General features: G+C 35.4%; 2 protein-coding genes across 2 annotated transcripts; one reads left to right on the forward strand and one right to left on the reverse strand.

Moving 5' to 3' along the window:
- The first annotated feature begins 241 nt into the window (after positions 1-241).
- LOC147410342 (Subtilase family protein) lies at positions 242-2,798 on the forward strand. Its single transcript, XM_086434069.1, has one exon. The coding sequence runs from the start codon at positions 294-296 to the stop codon at positions 2,622-2,624; it is 2,331 nt and encodes a 776-aa protein (XP_086290195.1). The 5' UTR covers positions 242-293; the 3' UTR covers positions 2,625-2,798.
- Positions 2,799-6,134: 3,336 nt separating this feature from the next.
- Positions 6,135-12,935, reverse strand: LOC147410343 (RING-box protein 1a-like). Its single transcript, XM_086434076.1, has 5 exons — positions 12,590-12,935; positions 12,399-12,449; positions 12,218-12,277; positions 6,493-6,564; positions 6,135-6,409 (listed from the first exon to the last, which is right to left on the reverse strand). Exons 1-5 carry the CDS (start codon positions 12,729-12,731, stop codon positions 6,372-6,374), a joined length of 363 nt encoding a protein of 120 aa, XP_086290202.1. The 5' UTR covers positions 12,732-12,935; the 3' UTR covers positions 6,135-6,371.
- Between the last annotated feature and the right edge of the window lie 7,791 nt (positions 12,936-20,726).

A 20,726-nucleotide genomic window follows, 5' to 3' on the forward strand; every position in this document is an offset into this window, starting at 1 on the left:
TTACTTGAAAATGTAGGGGTATCTCTAATATTAATCAAAATTTAGAGGGGATGTATAAGTAAAAACAAAAAAGAGCAGTAACTAGAGAAAATCGACAAAACGGACATCACGTCTCGCACAGTAACTACGAAACTATCCTCACTAAAAGCAGAAGTCCGTCTAGGTGCAAAGGGTATTAATGTAAATACGCACACGACTACCAATTATATTCCCCCCTCTTTCCATCCTTTTTATCTTCAAGATCGAGACCCCCATTTGTCAGCTATTCCAATTTCTAAGGAAATTTGTGCAAGATGACGAAGAAGAAGAACTTCATGGCGATATACTTCTTCGCCTTCGTTGTATTTCTCTGTACTATCGCAACAGCTACTTTGATACAAGAGTCACAAGAGACGTTCATCATCCACGTGTCCAAATCACATAAGCCCTCCACCTTCACAACCCATCATGATTGGTACTCCTCAACACTCCAATCACTCTCTCCTTCTTCTCATCCAACCAATATCCTCTACACCTACGACCACGCTCTCCATGGCTTCGCCACGCGTCTCACCGCCTCTCAAGCGGAGGACCTCCGACGCATCCCAGGCATTCTTAGCGTCCTCCCAGACCAGATCAACCAACTTCACACCACTCATACTCCTCAGTTTCTCGGCCTCGCCGACAACTTCGGTCTCTGGCCGAACTGCGATTACGCCGATGACGTCATCATCGGAGTTCTCGACACCGGAATCTGGCCGAACTGTAGAAGCTTTTCCGACTCAGATCTATCTCCGATTCCAGAGAAATGGAAAGGTATCTGTGAAATCAGTCCAGAATTCCCAGCTTCAGCTTGTAATCGAAAGATTATTGGCGCGAGAGCGTTCTCCAAAGGTTACGAAGCTTACATGGGGAGTTACATAGATTGGACGAAGGAATCAAAGTCTCCAAGAGACACAGAAGGCCATGGAACTCATACATCATCTACTGCTGCCGGTTCTGCGGTTAAAAACTGTGGATTCTACAAATACGCAGTTGGAGAAGCTCGAGGAATGGCCACAAAGGCAAGAATCGCTGCGTATAAGATTTGTTGGAGTTCTGGTTGTTTTAATTCAGATATACTGGCAGCGATGGATCAAGCAGTCGAAGATGGTGTAGATGTGATCTCATTGTCCGTTGGATCATCTGGTTACGCTTCTGATTACGATCAGGATTCGATCGCTATCGGTGCTTATGGTGCGACTGAAAAAGGTGTGATTGTTTCATGTTCTGCCGGAAATTCTGGACCTGGACCTTACACAGCTGTGAACATCGCTCCATGGATTATAACTGTTGGAGCTTCAACGATTGATAGAGAGTTTCCTGCAGATGTGGTTCTTGGAGATGGACGGATCTTTAAGGGAGTTTCTCTTTATTCTGGAGATGATTTACTTGATAGTAATGGAACTCTGTTAGTTTACGGTGCAGATGTCGGTAGCAAATATTGCTACAGTGGTGATTTAGATTCTTCGAAGGTTTCTGGAAAGATTGTTATTTGCGATCGTGGTGGGAACGCGAGAGTTGCGAAAGGTGGCGCTGTGAAGATCGCTGGTGGAGTTGGAATGATTCTCGCAAACACAGAAGACAGCGGAGAAGAGTTGATCGCAGATTCGCATCTTGTTCCGGCGACAGAGGTGGGTCAGATCGCCGGTGATAAGATCCGAGAGTATGCCAGATCAGATCCATCACCAACGGCCACGATTAATTTTCGAGGTACTGTAATTGGTCCTTCACCTTCGGCTCCAAAGGTTGCGGCTTTCTCGAGCCGTGGTCCAAACTATCGAACCGCTGAAATTCTTAAACCTGATGTTATTGCTCCTGGTGTTAATATCTTAGCCGGTTGGACCGGGTTCACTAGTCCGACCGATTTGGATATCGATCCGAGACGTGTTGAGTATAATATTATTTCGGGCACCTCTATGTCCTGCCCGCACGTGAGTGGATTGGCTGCTTTGCTTCGAAAGGCCTACCCGAAGTGGTCCCCAGCTGCAATAAAATCTGCCCTTTTAACTACAGCTTATGTTTTAGACAATTCTGGAAAGAATATTACGGATCTTGCCACTGGTGAAGAATCAACATCGTTCATTCATGGAGCTGGACACGTGGATCCTAATAGAGCACTTAATCCTGGTTTGGTTTACGATATCGAAGTAAGTGATTACGTGGCATTCTTCTGCACCATTGGATATAATTCAAAGAGGATAGCTGTTTTTACAAAAGATAAAGATCCGGTAGATTGCAAGTCACTTAGCTTCGCTACTCCAGGTGATCTGAACTATCCATCTTTCTCAGTTGTATTTAAATCCAACCATGATGAAGTTAGTTATAAGAGAGTTGTTAAGAATGTGGGGAGTTCAGTTGATGCTGTTTATGAGGTCAAGGTGTGGGGCCCACCATCGGTTGAAATCAGTGTTTCGCCACGTAAGCTTGTGTTTAGTGAAGAAAACAAGAGCTTGTCGTATGTGATCACATTTACTAGTAAAGTTGTTGGTTGGATGGAATATGAGACATCGAAGTTTGGGTCTATCGAATGGACGGATGGTGTCCACGTGGTGAGGAGTCCAGTTGCATTTAGATGGGGTGAGGATTTCGTGTCTTCTCTATAATTTGGTGTTTAATGTGATGTTTTTGTTTCTTAGGTTGTGAAATAATAATCTTTATGTAACATTATTGCTAATTCTATGTAGGAAGAATGTAGCAAAATATGATGTGTAATAGAGAAAATCGCGATCACGAATGGAAAGCTTTTTAATATGGAATTTAGATTGGGTTGTAAAGAATGATTTAGACGTGCCCTTACAAATTTAATTGGAATTTAGGGATGACATGCGCCCTTGACTTAGGTTTTGTCTGAGGGATTAATAGAAAAATGACCTAAATGCCATTGATTTTAACCTCAAGTCAAAAAGCCCTCAAATGTTCTTCTAATCTTCGACCGATCTTCTTTAATATATTGTAGAAACTCTTTGATTCTTCTACCCAAAAGTCCATTTTTTCACCAAAAATGCTATCTAGTCCTTTGAGTTTAAAGGAGATATAGGTTAAAATAGTAAGTAAAAAAATCTTTAAGCTGTTAATGTGCTATAGAGACCCGTGATTTTTTCAACACAAAATTCCATTGATCTTTCATTTCTATGAAAATCCTATCTTCAAGTTGTCAAACTCTTCGGCCAATTATTTCTTACCTACTCAATCTCTTTTTCAATCTGCAGTAACTTTTGATTTTTCTACCCAAAATTTCACTGGTCTTCAAATATATATATATATATAATTTTATTCTTGTAGTAGAGATTGGGAATGATAGGACTTTGAGTTTAAAAAAGTGGGTAACTTTATCTGTTCATGATGACTGATTTTGGAGAGTTAATCCACAGATTGAAGAGGGCAGGTTTTGAGGAGAAAATCAGTTATAGAGGTTTAATTGATGGTATTTAGGTCATTTACATTAGTCTCTTATGAAAGACCTAGTCAAAGGGGGCATATTAGCAATTTGAAAACATAAGGGGGTATCTCTAATATTGACCAAACATGGGGGGTGAGGAGGCATGTCTGAAATCTTGTATAAAATTCAATCAATAATTTTGGATTCCAATATTAAGGGAAATCTATTCCAATTAAGATTTTAAAAGAAAATCATCTTTAAAGCATAAGTAGACAACAAAATTATTAATAGAAACTTTTGGGTCATCATCTTGTTTCATCTATAAAGAAAGAGAATAATTCTCGTTAAATATGTGTTTATTTCATCAATTACATTAATAACCCTACTCATCTCATAGGGTTAAAGAGAAGAAAGTAGATACATAATTGATTAAGGGCTTGATCATTCATCATTGAACTGGTATCATCCAAACCAACTCTATCGATTTCAATGATGCAGGGATGATTTTCAACAATTCGGTTTGAACAAATCTTAGATACTTAAAACCAGAGTTTAGAATGATCACCACTCGATCTTTATATAAAAATAAAAATAAAAAATTAAAAGATTTTTAAAATGATTATATGCATAAAAAATATCCCCAAACTATTATAAAATTTCAAATAAATTATTGAACGAAACCATGTGGGATCCTCCATCTTATCTTATTAAGTTAGGAGTCAACATGATCCAACTCATGTAACCCAAAGAAAATTATAGTCTGAAAATTATGAAGGTAACTGCTCCTTAGAAAAATTGTATTTCTCTTCAATTTCTTTTTTGACAATAACATATCCCAAATCCAATTTCTTTTTTGACAATAACATGTCCCATATCTCAATAGGTTGTTGATCATTAAAAAGAAATAAACAAGTGCGCGTCGTAATCAAACACAAAAAGTAAATGTTATAGTGTCCAATCACCTTGAGTCCTCTCCTTACAACGTCACCACATAATAAAAATATAAAAAGTGGCATTACTTGTAAGTTAAGAAAGAGTAATTATAAAAGCACCCCCCACCAATTGATAAGACAACCCACAACCCACACCATAACCGAATTACTTTGTCTTGTATGAGTTAAAAATTTCAGAATGAGCTAATTTAGAATCTCTATGATGAGGAGAAACCAGTTTTGATGGGGGTTCGAAGTTTGGGAATGGGCTGATTTTTGGTTAAGAAATCTTCCCATACAAGCAACAGTTGACAACTGCAAGTAGGATGCAAATCTTGCAAGCTCACGACCTGACCTGACCTGGCCCGGCCCCATTTTTTGGGTGTGTACCCCAGCCCAAAATTTAAGACTTTAGAAGTCCGGTCTAGTTCCAAGGACAAACTAGAGGTTAGACTTTTGTCAACTGGCCCAACTCATAACTATAGGGGCCACACCAAGCTCAACCCAAAATCCCTGGATGGTTACACCTTCGGACAACAACTGATTCTTCTCAGTTAAAAAATTTGTGAATTTCTTCAAAATTTAGAATTTTGACAGTAGAATCAGAAATTGTACACAAAAATTTGTGGGCCAAGGCATCAACTCAACTAAATTTATGAAATAAGTTGGTAAATTTTGTGAGTGTTGACACTATGATTTCAAAATCTGGCCTTCACCCATTTTGATTACTGACCACTAACCCGCTTGCACATTTAATCCACGAGAACACGCACAGACCAAAGTTTTAGTATATATCCAGACCCAGATAAATTTAGGAGCAACCACTCGCACACCATCTAGAATTTGTTGTATCTCAATACTTCAAAAAAGTTCCCTTGCATTCCATTTGTATGATTGCAAAGGAAAAAAAAAAGTTACTCTTCCTTTGAAAGAGGGAGAGATTGGTAGGAATCTAAAAATACCTAAAAAAATAGATTTTTTTTCTTTTTTAAAGATTTGAGATGCAAGCTGCCAACATGTTTGAGTGTATATTTTTCCTCCACTCTCAGGTGTGACATACCCCAGATAAGCCCTGCGACCCTCTTATATTCACAGTTCTCCCCCTCTTCAACAAATCGGTCTTCTGGAGTAGTTGGCTGGTTAACAGGGTATTAGAACACCAGGTAGGTGAGGGAGGGGGGGGGGGGGGGTTGTTGAGTGTATATTTTCCTCCACACTTGTGTATTATCCTAGTAATATGCCCCATGACCCTCTTATATTCATAATTCTCCCCTTCTCCAACAAATTGATGGAGTAGTTGGTTGGTTAATATGGTATCAGGGCGCTAGGTTCATATATAGGTCATGGGTTAGATTCTTTCCACCCTCATGGGTAAGGGTGGCTGTTGAGTGGATATTTTCCTCCACTCTCATATGTGTCATACCCCGGTTCTGTAACCCTCTTACATTCCCCCTCTCCAAAAGGTGGGACTTTTGGACCTTTTGGAGTGTAGTTGGTTGGTTAACACAACAAAAAGTTGAGAAAAGGTATACCTTGCATGTTGAGGTAAGGATATTCATGTTACAGACCCCAATATTTGGATGAAGTATAAATGATGATGTTCGAAGGTTAGGTTATCATTATGATTGGCTAAGATTTATCCCAAGGATAATCTGTGGTACAATTTACCATCTTGTTATTGTTCTCCAAAAAATCTCTAACGACAATCCTCAACTTCGGATTCTAGGATATCTCAATTCCATTACTATATGAAACAACTAATGATGCCATCCACAGAGAAAAACAAGATCAAACAAGGAAGGTGGATGAGAATACAACATATATTTTTCAATACAAAGAAATCAAAATAACATCATTTAAAGGGATAGATTCCATCATCTTCTTAACTAATAAGGGAGTCTATATAGTTACAGTATTTCTGTCATCTTCATCATGTAATTATGTGAACAAGATTAGTCTAGAAGATCACACACCTCAGCATCCATTGTGAAGGGAAGATTGAGACAGATGCAGATTCCCACCACTTGCCACTGCCAATCCTAATGGCCATACTTCTGAAATTCCCATTCGCTGTTGTCTGCACATCAGAAGAACATATGTGAAATTAGGATTCAAAACTTTGCAGAGATGTATATAGAAGAGTGAAGTGAAAGTACATACCGAGTGGGCATACTTGGCGGGTCTTCAGCCAACGGCTGATGCAATGGAAATGGAATGCATGGTTGCATACACCTATAGAAACAAAAACCAACTCAGAGAGAAAAGAAAAAAAGTATACCATCTGAAAAGTGCTACCTAGGTAGAAAAAAACCCAATTAAAAGGGGTGAAAAGTGCTACATTGTACATAAATATAAAAAGAAACATTTTACTTAGAAATGATGTAAATTTAGAAAAACTATAAGAAAATATATAGAAATGTACCCACAAATAAAACAACACCTGACTTGTATCACCACGTACTAGAAATTGTTCATGTTTACATAGTAACCACAAGCCCCAAAAGCATCTATAACTAGTTAGGTTTAGAATTACGGTGCAACCTAAGATGGTGGTGTCTAGAGATCAAACAGGAGATTGCTTACCAAGCAATTGACTTCATAATAAAATTTGTACATCGACATGTTGGTAAGCAACTGAAAATTTGTAACACATTCTTTTCAAGTGCATGAAGTAAGTAGTGGTAGCAAAAGTTCAATAACTTGATTGGGTAGGAAGAGACTACTGTATAAATATTTTTACTTAAATCAATTGTAGCAAAACAATGATAAGGAATTGAAAATATGTATTACATTTACTCGTAGATAAATCTTGTTTAGGGAATTTACCTATTCTGTGTATGAAACTACAGATCTGTAAATTTGAATTGGACAAAAGACTTTAAATTCTACAATAATTGGTTTAAGACCAGACCTACTGAATTTGTAATATCTGACTAAAATTTCACATCCTTGTTCTAGTCTGCCAGACCACATTGCATAGTTCAGACCTCATAGGTTCTTCAGCCAAGTTCTTGTTGTTTGGTTACGACCAAAAATGTGAAAATGAACTCATGACTTTTTACCTTGAATTCTTGAGCTTTGGTGCCAGTGGAGCAAAGGAAGCGAGAGACGAACTCCTCTATCTACCCTAGAAATTGGTTGGCAACATGATGCCCTCACCATCAATAGTATGCAGTTATGATAATGATAATAAAAATAATAATGGCAATAGTAATAAATTAGGGGACTTGTGGGTCATGTCTAAGCCATGTCTTTTGTTCATTCAAGTGCCTTCATATCCGGTCTTGTTACCTCAATCTGTGTCCTTGTGTGTCTTTTTCTTGTTCTCTTAGAACCTTCAACTTGCATATCTTTTCCAATCGGGTTTGTTATCAGTCTTTGGTGTACATGACCAAACCCTCTCAATCAACTTTCGATAGCTTTAGAGCTACTCCTACATTTTCAAGAATATGTGAATTTCTAATTTTATCTCTCAGTATTTCCATTCATCCATCATAGGTCATAGCATCCTCATCTCCATAACACTCAAATTTACGAACACGATTCTTGATTCCCAACATTCATTTTCATAAAGTATAACAGGTTCAATTGCTACTTTATAAAATTTTCCTTCTAATTTGTCTGGGATTTGCTCATTAGAGAGCATTCCAAAAATCAAATCTCCACTTTAACCATTCAACTTCAATTCTATGCACAAGATCATTCTCAATCTTTCCATCAATAAAAACTAAGGCAACAAAAATGGCCATTTTCAAGTATTTACTGGCCCTTACTATATGTCATTACTAATGAAACCTGTGCTTGCCGTGGTCTTGATCATAAATTTTTGTCCACAAATTTCCCTAATAACCATAGACACTTCTGATTATACAACAAGTGTTGAATGGTACCAATGAAACCTGATAAATGTAAGCCATGACTTATTAAAGCAAGCCCGAATCCATCTCAAAGATATTTTCTACAAACAAATTTATCACAATAATAATTTCCTCACAGACTTGCTTGATTCCCATTAGACAAAAACAAGTAATGGCTCTCACTAAGAAAGGAAAAAAAAAAACTCTCTCTAGAATCACATGCCTATACAAGATTCAAAGCTTCATTTCTCGGAATGTCTAGGATGAGAAATGCCTTCATCTCAGGGATGCCAAGAATGATATATTGGGGATTTGACTAAGCTTGTCTTGCTTTACCTTACCATTATCTCAATTCACTTCTTGAACCATTATCTTTTTTTGATAAGCTTCTTGTACCATTATCATTTTCAACTGATTAAGACATTCCTCAAAATGAGACTTTAAACATCATCTTAATTCTTACACCTTGAAAACCCAACAAAAAAAAAAAAAATGCTCTGCTACCCTTTCTTTTTGTAAGTAATTTTTTTTAAGACATTTCATTTTTTCTCGTCACTTCCTTGATTTGAAAAAAATAAAGGTTAGCCTAACATATACTCATTGAGCATCTCCAATGGTCTCCTATTCCCGATCCTCAAAAATAGGGAAAAAGAAAGAATAAATGAGGAGGTCCAAAAAGGTGGGTGTTCTAATGGTCTCATTTTCCCTATTTGCAAAAGTTACTTTTTAAAAGGTAAGAGTGAAAATATGATAATTATACTGAGATTTGAAAAGACTTGTAATACTATTTTTATTGATTACTAGTGTCTTTAATTGCACAAATGATACAAAATGTAAATAGAAGCAATGGCTAGACGGTAATATTGCGTGATTTTGAAGTTTGAAATACTTGTAAAGCTTGTGCAAAAGCTTCCCCAAATTTGGGGTAGAAAATAGGTAAGATTGTTATAGGGAACAGAATGAGGAGATCATTGCGAGAGGATTTTTCACTTTTCTTCCCCAAATATAGGTAAGGGAGGAAAATGGGAAGACTACTACAGATGTTAGACCCACAAAGTTATTCATTGCAAATCAAGATTTAAACTGCTTGCATACAGGCTTCGATTTTACTTGTCCATCATTCGGTTGCCTTAGCTAAAATTCCTTCACACACAAGCGAATAGTTATTGGATATACTTACAAAGTGATTTAGAGGGACCCATTCTTTATCAAGGTAAAATCCACATGTATAGCTTCTACAACAGCCAAAATACAACAACAACAACATAATTGAATGTCTGATCAGGATCCATGTTAGGAAATGGAAGATTTTTACACCAACTGCCAACTTGACACAATCCTCCCCTATCTGGGCTTGGGACTGGCAATGGCAATATAGTGTAAGGGTACACTACAAAGGTGGAGTTTACAACACCCAAAATGATTGATGGAAATTCGGTAAAAGAAACCATACAATAAATTGGCTCCTTGTCCCAATTTACAACAGGTACATGCTTATGTGCTCTAGCTATATTTTAGGCGAAGAAGAAAAGCATTTCCTCACCCCCTGTTTTTAACAAATTTCTCCCTAAAAGTGTTCTCAAAATTTAATATAGTGGTAGTACAAATGCATCTTAAATTACTAAAACATCACAAGAACATGGTTTAGGGTGGATGAACATTCCAAGCCACATGGCAAACCCTACTTAGTGATGAATCGATGCTAAGACAATCAGAGAGCAATTTTCTTTTATTCATCAATTCATCACATAGACCACCAAAGATCTCAAACCCTACTCAGATTTGGGGTTTTAAGGCAATTTTTTTTCTTTATAACTAAGGTTCAAAAACAATCATGTATTAGCAACAAATCATCATTAAGATGCATAAACTCTGCAGGCAATGGAACAATGAAGCCAATCAAAGTGATCCTCCCATTTTACTTCTACATTTTCACCTCTCTTCTTGCTTCCCTCTCGAAGTAATCAAGGAAGGATCTCTTCCTCTATTAAATCCTAAATTTTTCTGATTGCGCTATCTTTGAATCTTTGTGGATTTAGAGTTATTACTTTTGTTGTCTGTATGATTTTATTCATCATTCAAGTCATGGATTTTGTAGTACAGACATAGATCACACCTTTGATGCCAGGTGAAGATCAAAGCTAATTCATAATTTTTAAATATTGAATGACATTGATATGACTTGGAAGAGATATTCAAAATCTCAGATGATATGACTCGCATCTCAAACGAGTCATTGAGATGCAATAGAGTTGGTCTTGGTCTCATCTGAGATTTAAAACCATGAACTATACTGCCATCATTATCTTATATTAAAGTCCCCTAAACAACCCATAAAGGCGTGTAATGCGATCTAATAATTGACACAACTTAAATATACATTTAAGCTAGGGATGTCAATGCATAGTTGAAATCCATATTCGAAAAATTGGATACTATCTGAAATTTTTGGATTCGGATAAATTTTTAAATCCAAAAACTATTCAGATACGGATTCAAATATTGATGTATCCGTTTCAATAATATCCGATTCGAAATGTCTTTCATACTAAACATATTTTATTGTTTTTTCTTTGATTGATTTGAACGACTCTCTTTGATTTATCCATTTTTCTCTTTATTTGGAAAATTAGAAGACTTTGGACTCTCCTCTCCACTGCCTCCAATTCCAATCTAGAACTTGTGTATAGGAGATGCCTTGGATTCTAACTTCCACCAAGGCAACGATTGGACCGCCATATATCTAGGCAAATCTTCTCTTTCACTCAAGCCAAGAAACCTTGATTTCTCCAAATCCCTTGATTCCTAAAAATATATCTTCACCTTAGCCCTTGATTTTTAAGCCAAAACTCAACATTTTCTATATCCCTAAAATCCTCACTTGCCTTGAGGTTTGAAGGTTAAAATACATAGAAAATGAAAATTGAAGATTCCTGTATGTTTGCATTTTTTTTAAACAAAAGAGGAACAAAGAAGGGTTGAAGATCTGATTTTGAGTGAATAGAAGGATTTTATTTTGTTACAAATTGAAAACGAGGGCATTAAGGTTTCATATTAGTCTATTGAAGAAGACTAAGTTCAAGATGTTGGATTTGAATTTTGAACGTTATTGGAAGCTGATTAATTTATCAGAAGAATCAGATATTATTGAATATTCGGTAAACTAATCGAATTGAATTCGAATATTGGTTTACACTATCCGTCAGATTTTGGATTCAAATAGTGAAAATTAATTTGGAATTCAGATATACCTAAATCTGATTTGAATACTATCCATTGACAGACCTAATTTAAGCAATAAACTAACTAAAACTAATGACATCAAAAAGAGAGAAGCAACTCCAAAATAACTCTAGTAAGAGAATTTGCAGTGGTCTCACCATTTTCCTCCCTTACCTATATTTGAGGAGGAAAAGACGAAAACCCTCTCCTAAAGATCTCATTTCCTTCCCTATCACAATCTTAACCACTGTCTGCCCTAAATTAGAAGAAGCTTTTGCACAAGTTTTACAAAAATTTCAAACATCAAAATCACACAATTTTACCTTATTGTCACTGCCCCTATTTACATATTATGCCATTTGTCTTTTTTTCATAGGCCACTATTAATCAATAAATATAGTATTAAAAGTTTTTTCAAACCCCACTATAATTAACATTTGTCACTTCACCTTCTAAAATGTAACTTTTGCAAATAGAAAAGAGAAAATCACTACAACATCCGCCATTTTAGACCTCCTTATATGCTCTTTCTTCCTTATTTTTGAGGATAAGGTATGATTTCAATTCTTGTTCGAGACTGACATGACTCGCTCAAGTCTTCTCGATATCGTCCATGAATGGAATGGATAGACACGATGTCTCAACTGTGCAGAATTTAGTGAGATAAATGAGATGACTCGGCATCTGAACCAGTAAAACTTGGCCAATTCGACTGGGGTATTGTATATTTTAAGACCTAACTCTAACAAACAAGATAATATCAAAATCATGACCTAGGGTTAGGGTTCAGAATAAAAGATCCATACCCCAAGCAACCGTGCACTCTTCACTCGTTGCGCTAGCTTGATTAGCTTGGCATTCGATACCTAAACAATCCACAAATCTTAAACCATTAAAATCACTAACTACTGGGATCAAATCAAAGAGAAAATTAAGAACAAATAAGAAAGAAATAGATCAAATTAACAGAAAATAAAATTCACTTACAGAGATCCATGATATGGTTTCTGCAAATCGCACAGTTGTCCACAACGATATCTGCATTCATCAATTGATAAATCTATTAATCTAATGAAATTCGAAACCCTAACCCTAGCAGAAACATCTAGGGTCTAAAATATAGAGAATCAGAAGAAGGAAGCAATCAGGGTTTCAGAATTAGGGTTTCTGTTACGTACCCCATGCCCAGAGAGAGACCGCATTCCACTTTTTGATTTCGAATCTCTTTGGTTTCTTCGAAGACGACGAAGAAGGTCCAGCTGCGTTGCTCGAACCCTCCTCCACTGGAACCATGTTGATGTCTGTATCCAAAGAAGCCATGGAAGCTGAGATCTCCGAGAGAGAGAGAGAGAGAGAGAGTATTCGAAGAAGATGAAGAAGTTGCGCAATAGTGACTAGTGAAGGAATGAACTGGTCTTGATGTTGACTTTGATATCAGTCGTAATTGCTGGAATGCTACACCTACTATAGTATTTACGCCCAGTCAAAGATTGTATTGCTTGATCAAATCTGATCCATAGATTCAAAGCTGAAATTGTACGCTCAAAGCATGTGATCACTACTTAGTCAAGTCTGGTTTCTAAATCGTTAAAATTGCAACACAATGACTCCATCCAAATTCCAAAAGAAGAGCAAATATCATGAAGTTCGAAGGGTTGGTTAGCTTTTGTACTCCTTATGCTATTTGCTTGCCAAGTGGCATTTTATTTTCTTAACTACACCCACTCATCCATTACTAGATATCTGGCTCTACATACATCATAGATATATTCATTAATTTAACCTTTTACATATTATCCTTAATACCTGGATACAAGGGTTTATTCTTTTGCTCATGTATGTAGACACCCTAATTTGCACGGACTCACTTCAATAAAATCCATAAAAATAAGTATTTTGTCGAATTTCCAATCAAGGGCATAGTAACTCAATTATTGAATTTTCTTACTTTTTATTATAATAAAATAAGTCTAAGGCTTTTAGTTTGCCCATGTACTTGCAAATGAGGCTTATACTCATCACGTTAATTTATATCCCCTAAATCATCTTTAACCTATCTCAATTCCTCATAAAATTTCTAAACTAATCCAACTCCTAAAAATCATCTACCTGACATAACTTAACCCTTACTAAAGCTCCGATCAATAAATCAACATAACCTAATCATAAACATAGGCAATTTAATATAAATAACAAAATAATCCCAAGTCCAACATCAAAAGTGCATTCTAAATTAAGTTTCCATTAAAGCCCAAAATCACACTAATATCCATAACCTTAACCAATCAAGGTCCACCCAAGATAAAAAAAAAAATCATGATCATCAAAGGGATACTTGTCACCACCATAACCCACCTCTTAAAACTAATCTACATAATCTAATCACCATTCTCAAAACCTACACAACCCATACATTAACTCATACCATTTATAATCATCAATCCCCATCATTTTTTTTCAAACTTTCATCATAAGCTATCGCCACACCTCTTCTCTTTAATCTCTTTACCTAACCCACCAAGAAACTATACATGTCTATCACTTTGGGACACATGTCACAATACCCTTCACATTCCTAAAATCAGAATACTTATTTTTTTTACATAACTATTCTTTTAACCTAACACCCACACCCTTATACTCAACTTAGGAATTGATTGCATAACCAACCCAATTAGATTTTATCCATGGGTTTGGGTCAAAAGCAATTCATCTACCAATTTTTACCAATTTACCCTTATTTAGATCTCAAAATTCAAACCCCCATACATAAATTCTATGACTTTTTTCCTTCGTCTTCTAACCTTTACTATTCTAACCCTAAAAGCGATCCCTTAACTCCTATAAAAACCTCATTCACCCTTTGAAAAAGCATGCTTGAACCTCTTATATCTTTTCAACTCTCTCATTTTTCTCATCTCTTGTCTCTCAAACCCATTAAGACTTCTTAACTCACGTAACTCTCAAACCCACTAAAATCTTTCAACTTACTTAACTCTCAACCTAAAATTCATTAATTTCAAATCCTCATACTATAAGTATCTCAAGTCTCAAATTATATATTGAAGTTGAGATTAAGAAATACTTCAAGAACACAAAAAAGAGGATTTAGAAAAGGAAACTCAAAATGTAATCATTCTATTCTAATCACATAAGGTCCCTCTTTTAATTTGCCCCCACTACAAAAATATCTTGGCTCCGCCCTACGTGTGATTTATAAAAAATTGATTGACTCTATGAAAGTGATAAAATAATAATTGAATATGGTTAGAAATGGTTGATGTAATTGATTTTTAAGATTTAAGTCCAAGTAGTGGAAATGCAGAATATTTATGAATTAGTGAGCCTAACAAATGTGCCATCTTTTCATGCATACAAGATTGTGTCACATGGGACCGCGTAGGACAGAAAAAACTTTGAAGCGGATGGAGCGCTTCAAAAGTTTGAAGGAACCCTCTTCATTGAATTACACGAGGCATTTCCTAGAAGTTATTCCAAAATTTGCCGGAAATGAAAGGGCATTAAATAAATTCAAAACGACACATGTCTTGTAACGAGGAGGGTTGCTTCAAAGTTGGACTCACTTAGGACTAGGGCTGTCAATGGATCTGAATGGGCTGGGCCTTTTAAGGTTAAAAAACTTGGGCTAAACCCTACATATTTAAATATTAGGCCGGGCTTAAATGATAAAACCTTAGTCCAAGCCTGGTCATGTTACGGGCCGGGCCAAATCCATATTTAAATCTTTGTTATTGTATAAAAAGCATACCAAATAACAATAGACTATTTAAATTGTATTTTATTAGCATATTTGACAAAATTAATTGCATTCTATACATTAAAATTTCATGGGCTATTATTAGTTCATAATTGTTTTAATTATATAAAACATTTTAATATAGTCTAGGACTGGGCTACTAACGGGCCTACATTCAATACCCAAATCCGGCCCTATAATGAAGAGGGCTTAGCCCCGCCCGATAACTAAATGGACTAAATTATTAACCCTTATAAAGTATATTTTTTAGTATACAAATCATACTTAATTTTAAAAGTCAAAACTCGAAAAATCAACTCGACTTGGGTGTCCATCAAGTAAAGTTGACAACTTGTGAGTTTACTATGTAGAGTCAAATAAAATTTAATTAAATTTATAAATATTTAATATAGTATTTTAAAATAAATATTAACATTTATTATTGTTCTCCCCAAAATAATTAAAGATAACCACAAAAGTAAGTAGATTTTTCAGTCCAACTTGTTATTATTATTATTTAGTTGAATTGTTTGAATTGATGAGTTGAACCAATGAGTTGGTTCTATCAAATCTTGAATAAAAATTGTAAAAATTGTGACTTAATCAAGTTGTATCAACTTAGTGGACTCGTGACCCAATATTCTATAAATTATAAGTAATATTTTTGAATAAAAAAATAAACATAAAATTTCATGCAATAATCACTAACCTATTTATAAAAAGTCATTAGTTTATTCACACAAAAAATACTAATCTATGTCCTCACTCCTAAAATAATTCATTATAATTATTATTTACATATATATTTATTCATTGCAAAAGGGTTCGGTTCTCAGTTAGGTTTGGTTCTATACAAGTTTGATCCAAGAATTGAATCAAATTGATCGGTTCTCCATTTTCGTAACTAGGAACTGAACTGCAATTTATTCCAAATCGAATCAAACTACCCTAAAGCTATCAATTTGATTTGATTCTCAATTTGAACCGGGACCCAGTGCACCCATATGACTAGAGTATTAGGGTATGCTTGATTGCATGGAAAGTCACTTTCCATGGAATTTGAAATCCATGAAAAATTAGTTGTGGAAAATAGGTAGGGTTGGAAAATCAAATTCCATTGTTTGATTTCACTTGGATAAAATCATGGAAAAATATGAGAAAAAAGAAGAAGAGGAGAAGGAGGAAGAAGATGATAGGAGGGGGAGAGGAAGAAGAAGATGACGAGGAAGAGGGAGGGGGGAGGATGTGGCGATGAAGGTGGTGGCGGCGACGGCGACGGTGACGGCGATTATGACGGCGGAGATGATGGCGACTATGGCGGCGGCGATGACGACGATGTAGGTAAGTGAGGAAGATGGGGGGAGAACGTGGTGGCGGTGGTGGCGGAGGAAGTGAGGGATGGAGAAGAAGAAAAAGAAGAAGAGAGAGAGAGAAGGTGGTCGGAGACGGAACCGATGGCGATGGTGACGACGGCGATGACCACGATGGCGAGGTTAGTGTAATGGTGGTGGTAGGGAAGAATTGAGGATGGAAAATATGAGTGGATTTCATTTTCCTACCCATATGGGTGGGAAAGTGAAATTCATGATTTAGTGGACTTTTTGAATGGGGTGGAAAATGAATTTCCATTTCCATGTGCAATCAAACACTTGAAAAATGTTATTTTCCATGGAAATTGATTTTCCACCCTATTTTCCATGTGCAATCAAACATACCCTTAGTGGAAAAACACTACTACATTATTGCATGTCTAATGTCCACTCAATCTAGTGGCTGTCAATGGTCTTTGGAAGAGTTATTAAGGGTAGTTGAAACAAATTTTTTTTTTTTTTTTTAAGCGAAGAATTTTAGAGATGAAAATCAATAGTTCACATAAAACAAGCTACTAACAAGAAATACAACACACCCAGACTTACTGTCTATAAAATCTTCAAAGAAGACTCTTAACTCCATAAACAGTCTTTACCAAGAAAAGAATTTCGAGATTGAGATAATTATCTCTAGTATAAATTGTTTATTGAATCGTGATAATCTAACTAATCCACATGGCATACTCAATCGACACCCTTGACGTGATAGGTTTGGGAACCATAGATATGCTCTCCTCGGGATACAAAAAATGCACTTCCCCATAAAAGGGCACAGTTTCGTATCTTAGGGAGAGCAGATCATCTACGATTCCCAAACCTATCACATTAGGGGTGTCGATTGAGTATGTCATGTGGGCAAGTTAGATTATCATGACTCTTGTTTATTTCCTTCAAATATGTGAGAAAACTTAATTTCTTCACCAACTAAAAACATTTATAAGAAAATTACATAATACAATTACATAATGCAAAAATATTTTTACATGTAAGATCCTACTCTTAGTGGTAGTTTACATTATTATGTATAAAGTATAAAACCCCCCTTTGTCCATTCTGTATATGCATTCCAAACTTAGAGCGTTTCCAATGGAAATATTCTATCAATATAATCTATCATAATCTCAATTTTAAATAATAAATTTTTAAAAAAAAATGTTATATTTGGTACAAGACATTTCAAGATGAACATTTTATCTCAAAAAATGCCATTAATAGTCATTGACTCATTGGTATGTTTTGAATGGCAAAATGATTTAAAAAAAAAGGAAAATTATAAGAGTCACTTTTCTATATTTTGAAATGAGTTAAATCCATATTTTGATGTAATATATGGAAAATGATGGAGTGACATTAAACCTGGATGTGCATATGGAGCCATAGATGCTTTCATCGAGATACAAGTGAAAAGCATCTATGTTTTAAATGCACCTCCAAGTCAACAATGTGTGAATCAATGTAAATATTTATGTCACACCAACACGACTCATAATATATAGTATAGTTTATATGGGTTCGTGATTTTCTAACTCCCCTTTTGACAAACTCTCCCCATGGGATTGTGCATAGCACTGTAGATTTTTTTTCTCGGGATACACAATTGCACATCCCTAGAAATCTTGCAATTGTGTATCCCGATGACAAAAATTTATGGTTCTATGCACAACGACGTGAGGAGAACTTGTTAGAGGGTGAGTCAATTTATCATTATTCGTTTTATAATGGAAAAATTACTTAAAAGGACCCTTGTGGAGGGGCTTCTTTCTAAATAGTCCCTACCCTAAGAATTCGACTCTAGCTTATCAGGCATTTAGTAAACTTTTCATTTCTAAATGGTCCTTGGACCTCATCTCACCTGTATAAGGTATGTGAAATACCCAAACTATCCTTTCTCATATTCTTCACATAGATTTTTCGATGACGAATGCAATCATTTTCGAAGATCTTTGATCATGTATGATGAATGGTATTCTCTTAATAATATCTTTAGATGTTCAAAATTAAGATAATATCATTCTCCATTCGTCATTCATGATCAAAGATCTTCATAAATTATTGCAATCATCGTTGGAAAATCTAATTATGTGAAAAAGATGAGAAAATGATTGTTTGGATATTTCAAATACCTTAAAATGGTGAGATGAGGTTAATGGACCATTTAGAAAGGAAAAGTTTACAAAATATCCCGACTCCGGATAAGTGGGAGTCGAAAACTTAAGGATTGTTTAAAAAAAAGTCCCTCTACGAAGGTCCTTTAAATAATGTTCTCTTTTATATTTGAGACAACTGTCATCACAAGCATTTGAACACAAATGGCATGCCGTCAGGAGATTCTCTAACTCGTCTCTTAGCTACAACAAAAGTTACAAAACAAAAACCAAAAAAAATAAAATAAAATTGTATAAAGTGTGTATAATTATCAATAATTAATTAATTAGGTATAATGGATATGTCTTGTACCTATTTCTATTCGTAGATGATATAATTTTTATTCTTTGTATCTGAGCCTTTGGGTCCAATATGGTCGGCCATCTTGTTGAATGAATTATATTAATAGATTCTTGAATGATCGAGTTAGATATAGCCCTTCAAGTATTTTTGAATATTTTATGTACACCAATGCATTTTTAATTTGATGACATACACCCCTTGACCATGGTCTACACTGAGAGGCTACCATAAAATGACTGAAATACTTTTATTAGAATAAAAACTTTGATTTAGAGGTGAGCTTCTTTGTTTTGTTTTGAGAGGAGGGGGGAGGGGGGAGGGGGGAGGGGGGGTGTTTAATCTTAGGTTCACAATTTTTTTGTCCTATGTGACTTAGAAGTTTTCAAATTGAACTGATTTTTTATGAGGATGATCCCTATGGTGAGGAGATCATCCTCACAAAAAATTAGCAAGATTAGAAACTTCCAAGTCCATCAAAAGTGGCTTACAAATTTACAATAAATAGTCAATGATTTACAATTCTAAAATCACTTTTGATGGAGTTAAAAGTTTGAGATTCAACTGATATTTGGTGAGGATGATCTCCTCATCATAAATATCATCCTCGAAAAAAATTAGCCAAATCTGAAACTTCTAAGACACATAAGACAAAAATTTTATGAGCATTTTATATATATGGGAATCATATATGTTTTTCATCGAGATATAAGTGAAAATATTTGTGGTTCCTATCTACTTTCGCATCAAGAAGTACGATATGAGATTCCATTGGATGTGTAAATCTCGACTATTCCTGGGATCAAACCATGCTGAGAGTCACATGAATTGGTCACAATATCCCATGAGGGTGAAGATGGGGGCATTAAAATCAGTTTCGTTAATCTTTCACATAATACCAGGGTTGAAGGGTACATGCATCAATTTGAAAATATGGGGATATCTCAAATATTCACCAAAATTTGGAGGTTATGGCTAAATTTCTCTAGATTTGTCCCAATTCCCAACCGACGAGTTGAGTGCCTTCTTTGATCAGACAACATTAATATATGATTTCAATGCATCGCATCATTATAACAAAACCTTTTTAAAACTTGAGATGAAAGACATCATGCAGACGCTGACTTCATAACCCTCTTAGGAGCTTCGGAAGTGTGAGCTGGGTATTATTAAACAACTCACTCTCTCTCTTACACACACATTGTGGGCAGCATGAATTGGGTGGATTCTAAAACGCATGATTCAAAACCCTTAAATTCAATGGTGTAAAAAATTAAAAAAATGACTTAATAGTAAACGATTATAGACATTGAAGTTGATTTTGTGGATCCAAAAATACATAAATATAAGAATAATGATTTTCTAATTAGAAAGTCTTCACTCGGTCAATACTTGACTGACATGTTATAAACATAGAACCATAGACCTGTTTTCTCAAGATATACAAATGCAAATCCTTATAAATATGTAATTGTGTATCCTGAGAAAATAGATCTATGGTTCTATGTCTATAACACATCAATCGAGTATTGGTCGAGTGAAGACTTTTTTGTAGTTAGAATACCATCACTCTAAATACAGTCAAATGAATAGAAATCTTATTAATGAAAATTTCTTTAAAATAGTGGTTGGAAGTTATGAATTACTAGGAGGAAGAACAATAAATAAACCCCATCATGGCATTTATATCCTCGAGATGAAAATCATAGTGTCATCTGGATTATCGACTCTACACACTAATCT

Source organism: Akebia trifoliata, chromosome 1 (assembly GCF_017979445.1).
Source record: "Akebia trifoliata isolate Shusen 1 chromosome 1, ASM1797944v1, whole genome shotgun sequence".
NCBI lineage: Eukaryota > Viridiplantae > Streptophyta > Magnoliopsida > Ranunculales > Lardizabalaceae > Akebia > Akebia trifoliata.

What these genes read in the sequence shown, in the direction of transcription:
- LOC147410342 (XM_086434069.1), top strand. Translation starts at nt 294, where the DNA reads ATGACGAAGAAGAAGAACTTCATGGCGATATACTTCTTCGCCTTCGTT.
- LOC147410343 (XM_086434076.1), bottom strand. Translation starts at nt 12,731, where the DNA reads ATGGCTTCTTTGGATACAGACATCAACATGGTTCCAGTGGAGGAGGGT. An exon ending in GGTCTCTCTCTGGGCATGGG is followed by an intron (nt 12,450 to 12,589) that starts GTACGTAACAGA and finishes TGATGAATGCAG; the next exon opens with ATATCGTTGTGGACAACTGT. An exon ending in CCGCCAAGTATGCCCACTCG is followed by an intron (nt 6,410 to 6,492) that starts GTATGTACTTTC and finishes TCTGATGTGCAG; the next exon opens with ACAACAGCGAATGGGAATTT.